General features: G+C 43.7%; 1 protein-coding gene across 1 annotated transcript; it reads right to left on the reverse strand.

The window, feature by feature from the left end:
- Positions 1-343: 343 nt before the first annotated feature.
- Positions 344-2,430, reverse strand: ONS95_004499 (uncharacterized protein). The gene is made up of 5 exons (XM_058497863.1): positions 2,058-2,430; positions 1,896-1,936; positions 1,475-1,756; positions 1,214-1,373; positions 344-1,102 (listed from the first exon to the last, which is right to left on the reverse strand). The coding sequence occupies exons 1-5, from the start codon at positions 2,226-2,228 to the stop codon at positions 380-382; spliced, it is 1,377 nt and encodes a 458-aa protein (XP_058352593.1). The 5' UTR covers positions 2,229-2,430; the 3' UTR covers positions 344-379.
- Between the last annotated feature and the right edge of the window lie 1,726 nt (positions 2,431-4,156).

Consider the following 4,156-nt stretch of genomic DNA (forward strand, 5'->3'; position numbering starts at 1 on the left):
ATATAAAGTCTTACTTAAATGCCTAAGGCACTAACTAAAGTAGAATAAAAGTTTATTTTATAGTATATAATATAAGATATAAAGATAAGCCGAATTAAACCCTATCTATTTACTTAAATAAGAGTTTATTATAATAAGATCCTCGACTTTAATAATTATTATACGCTTTTATAGCGTTAATAAATCTAGATATTCTATATAATTAAAATTAAAATATTAATATTTAACCTATATTAGAGAGAATTTTATTTAATTATAGAGTCCCTTAGATACATGTATTTAAAAAGAGGAAGGTTTTAATATTTTTCACTAAGCTTTTAAATTAGACAGATTTCAATTCGGCTCGCCTTTATATACTAAGATATATCTTTAAGAACATTTATAATCTTGCTGCTAATCTCTGCTCTGTGTCACCTAGAGCCCATTGGCTCTTACAATTCCGACTTCTAACTTTCTCCGCATCCTCCTTACTAATGCCCCTTGCCTCAACAGCAGCATTGTACCCGAGCCAGCTCTTGTCTTTGATATCCTGATCGCTTAACTTCTTATTTACCCCACCATCTGCCCTCTTGTACACATTCACGACGACAGCGCCTCCCAAACCCAGGTTGTGCTGCAAAGCTACTGTAGCTCCATCTACCAGTCTATTGTTTGCCCATCCCCTCAGTTGCCATGTCAACTCCGCACATTGTGCCAAGCCTGTCGCTCCTAATGGATGCCCCTTGGAGATTAAGCCGCCAGAAGGATTCACCACGACCTGTCCTCCATACGTGATATCTCCGTTACGTACCATCTCGTGAGCCTCACCCGGCTTCGAGAATCCGAGCCCGTCGAGAAGGATAAGTTCATTGGCCGAGAAACAGTCGTGAATCTCACAGACTTTAATATCCTTTGGCGATACTGCGGCCTCCCTCATTGCGGCTTGTGCTGCACGCTTGGTCATATCATAACCGACAAGTGACATGGCACTGTGGGAGTAGAGTTCTGGCGTATCTGTCATCAAGCTTTGGCCTGCGATGAGGATTGCTTGCGACTTGAGATGTGGTCGGGCGTCCAGAAAAGATTGCGAGACTATGACGGCAGCTCCAGCACCATCTGACGTCTTTGATCATAGTCAGTTGTACTTCTGCAGTATTACCGAGCCTGGAGGGGACTCGCAGGGTAGTGAGGGCCATTCTATCATTGTGTTATTGACGCTTGGTGCATTACTTACTGGACTACACTGGAGTTTGGTCAGAGGAAAATGAATCATCGGTGAGCTCTCAATCTCTTCGAGGCTATATGCCTGGTTGAACTGTGCATAGGGATTCTTCTGCGAGTGTGCATGTGAGATGCGTCCAATTTCGGCAAAGTCTTGGGCTTCTGCTCCGTATCTAATGATTGTCAGATATTGATCGCTCGGAAACTTTATTCACAGCAGAATCAAATCCCGAAGTACGAATCTTCAGAAACAAGGCTGTTACCGCATGCTTACTTCTCCATGTATTCCCTACCAGCATTGGCAAAGTATTGTGGATTCGGAGGTCCTCTTTCCTTGCCACTGAGTTCATACATCATTTTTGCGGATAAGCCCATTGGACTTGGTCTGTCGCTCCACTTGCTCTTGATGCTACCTGGCTCCATCTTTTCAAATCCGATGACTAGTGCACAATCTATGGCGCCGTTCTTGATTAGGGTGCGGGCAAGATGCAGCCCTGTCGAGCCAGTTGCACAGGCATTGTTGGTGTTGTAGATTGGAATAGATGTCATCCCGAATCTTGTTTAGACAAATCCAGGTCAGTACGTCGGGAGATAGACTGAGGCGCTTTATATTAATCTTGACATAGCACCGAAGTAAAGTAACCTCATTTTGAGGATGAATTGAATGACGACAATCACATTTGAAAAACACTCACTGGTAGAAGACTCTCTGTCCGGAGGTAGTGTCCCCGTAACACTACAGGAAGGTCAGTACCGTAGTTCAGGTAATTGGGACATAGGCTCCTTCGACATGGTCTCTAGTTCTCAAAACTCAACTGAATAGATATACAATAATTTTGACGAAAAGAAGTCCATACATAGCAGGCAACTCCAGTCTGAACATCGTCGTAGTTGATTTGGGCATCCAGCATCGCCTTGACACCAGCTTCATAGCCCATCTCCGGGTATTCTCGCAAACCTCGCGGCTTGATGAATTTTGTGAGCCCTACCCCTAAGACATAGGCAGAGACGTCAATCTTAGAAATCATTGTAAGTACTCGATGCGTGGTTCCTACTATTCTGAGTCAACTTGTGAACATGTGGATCGTCGAGTCAAATGAACCTCCCGTGTAAGTAGCCAAGCTTATAACAATCGGTTCAGAACGTGCGAATACCAGAGAGGCGAATATCTCAACAAGGGCAAAGACGAAGTCCAGAGCGCTGGTAGTATAAAGAACTTATGAATAAAGTTATGTCCCCGCTATTCTAGCTTCCCCGCCCCCACACGACGCTAGACCTCGGCTGCCGGCTATCTTACTGTATCGCCTAGAAAATCGGCACCGATAATAACAACATGCTATTTCGATATGATGAGATATATTACACGGACCCTGTTTTTTGCTTCTGGGGGAAGGAACTCACGAAACTGTGATGTGTGCTCATCTCAATACCTGCCCGATCAGTCAAGGAACAGTCTTGCCATTGCAAAACCATATTCTGTTTGGAAATGTGGATGTAGACACTGAGCTTCCTACAATATCATCCATCTTTTATGGAATATCAAAAAATAACCAACTCTTGGCCTGTACGGGTAGAGATATGGGATTTGTATCCACAAGGGAATATTTACTTGTGCTCTTCAACTCGTGACCATTGGGAATGCTCTACCCAAGCTCCTGGTCCTTTGAGTTTATTGATCCTCTACTTTGGACGGGTGCGGCAGTTGGGGGTTTGAGGATTACTCAGACTAGATTAAAAGTATAGGAACAAGAGCTGTTTGCAATATTCCTTACCTCAGTGGGTTCCTGTATCATGAGAAAGCTCCGAAAGGCATGTTACTTTCTAACCCTGTCGTCTACCTAGCAGGAGCTACTGTAATAGAACTTAAATTCCATTGCAGGTTCCATGAATTTTAATGCTCCACCTAGGTATGCCCGGTGCTGTGTGATACTTATTGGTTATAGGTGCAGCATCGCGTTAATCTCTTAATATGCATTGAGAGAGACTACTTTGTGTTTGCCGAGCCACTGACTATAGTTAGTCTCTCAATAAGTTCCTAGTGACTTACTGCCATTAACTTGAGATCGTGTTTAACCTGTGTTAGATAGGTGAGGTTTCAGACTTCTTCTGCTGCTTTGCTCTGTGCTCCCCTTGGCCTCCTCGACGTTGGTTTGTCTTCATTCTCCAGGGCACCAGGGAATTACGTGTTCTGCGTATTATAGGCTGCTCCATTGCCACTGCAGCTGAGAAACTGTTTCCGCGGTCTATAATTTCGTCCTCTTCGAGGCCCAGCTGGGTGGTGGCGATTTCACCTCCGTGAAATCCGCACCCGCACGTTTGTTATCTCAAGGGGTTTATTCAAACGCCACCTTTTTGTGCTCCCCTCATTTGCTCAATTTTCAGTATCCTCAAAGGTTTGCAGAAGTTGTGTTTGACCCAGACTCAATGAACCTTGTACTGCTATATGATCCTTTGCTGTACCGAGTCGTACAACATTATGACTTGCTGAATCCCCACAGCAAACCATGCATGTTCAAGGTAGAACATCGCCTCTGAGCCTCTGAAGGATATCTCCAAACACAATATCTCATCGACATTCTCCCGCTGTACATACCTTGGGTAACCCTCGAAAGTCTGTACGGTACCTCTTGGTTCCTGATCCAATGATTCGAAATTTCAAATCCAGTGGTTATCTCCATAGTAAAGTTTCCACAGCTCCCAAATATTGGCTTCGTTGTTACAGACAGCTATGAAAAGAAGGAAGTAACCAGGAGGTCTTGGTGGTAAAGTGGTATATTGTTTCCGCCATAGTAGCTGAACTATAGCTTTTAATCACAGCTCAATCAGTGTAGTCAATAGTTTTCCTGTTCTTGGTAAACTACTAACTGACGCGCGTGCGTTGAAGCTAGCTTAAAACGGACGCTAGTCCGTTTTAATAACTTAAAACAGCTATCTGTTTTAAAGGTTATAAGGAAAC

This window comes from Cadophora gregata, assembly GCF_030347475.1.
Source record: "Cadophora gregata isolate MNR1 chromosome Unknown scaffold_14, whole genome shotgun sequence".
Taxonomy (NCBI): Eukaryota; Fungi; Ascomycota; class Leotiomycetes; order Helotiales; family Ploettnerulaceae; genus Cadophora; species Cadophora gregata.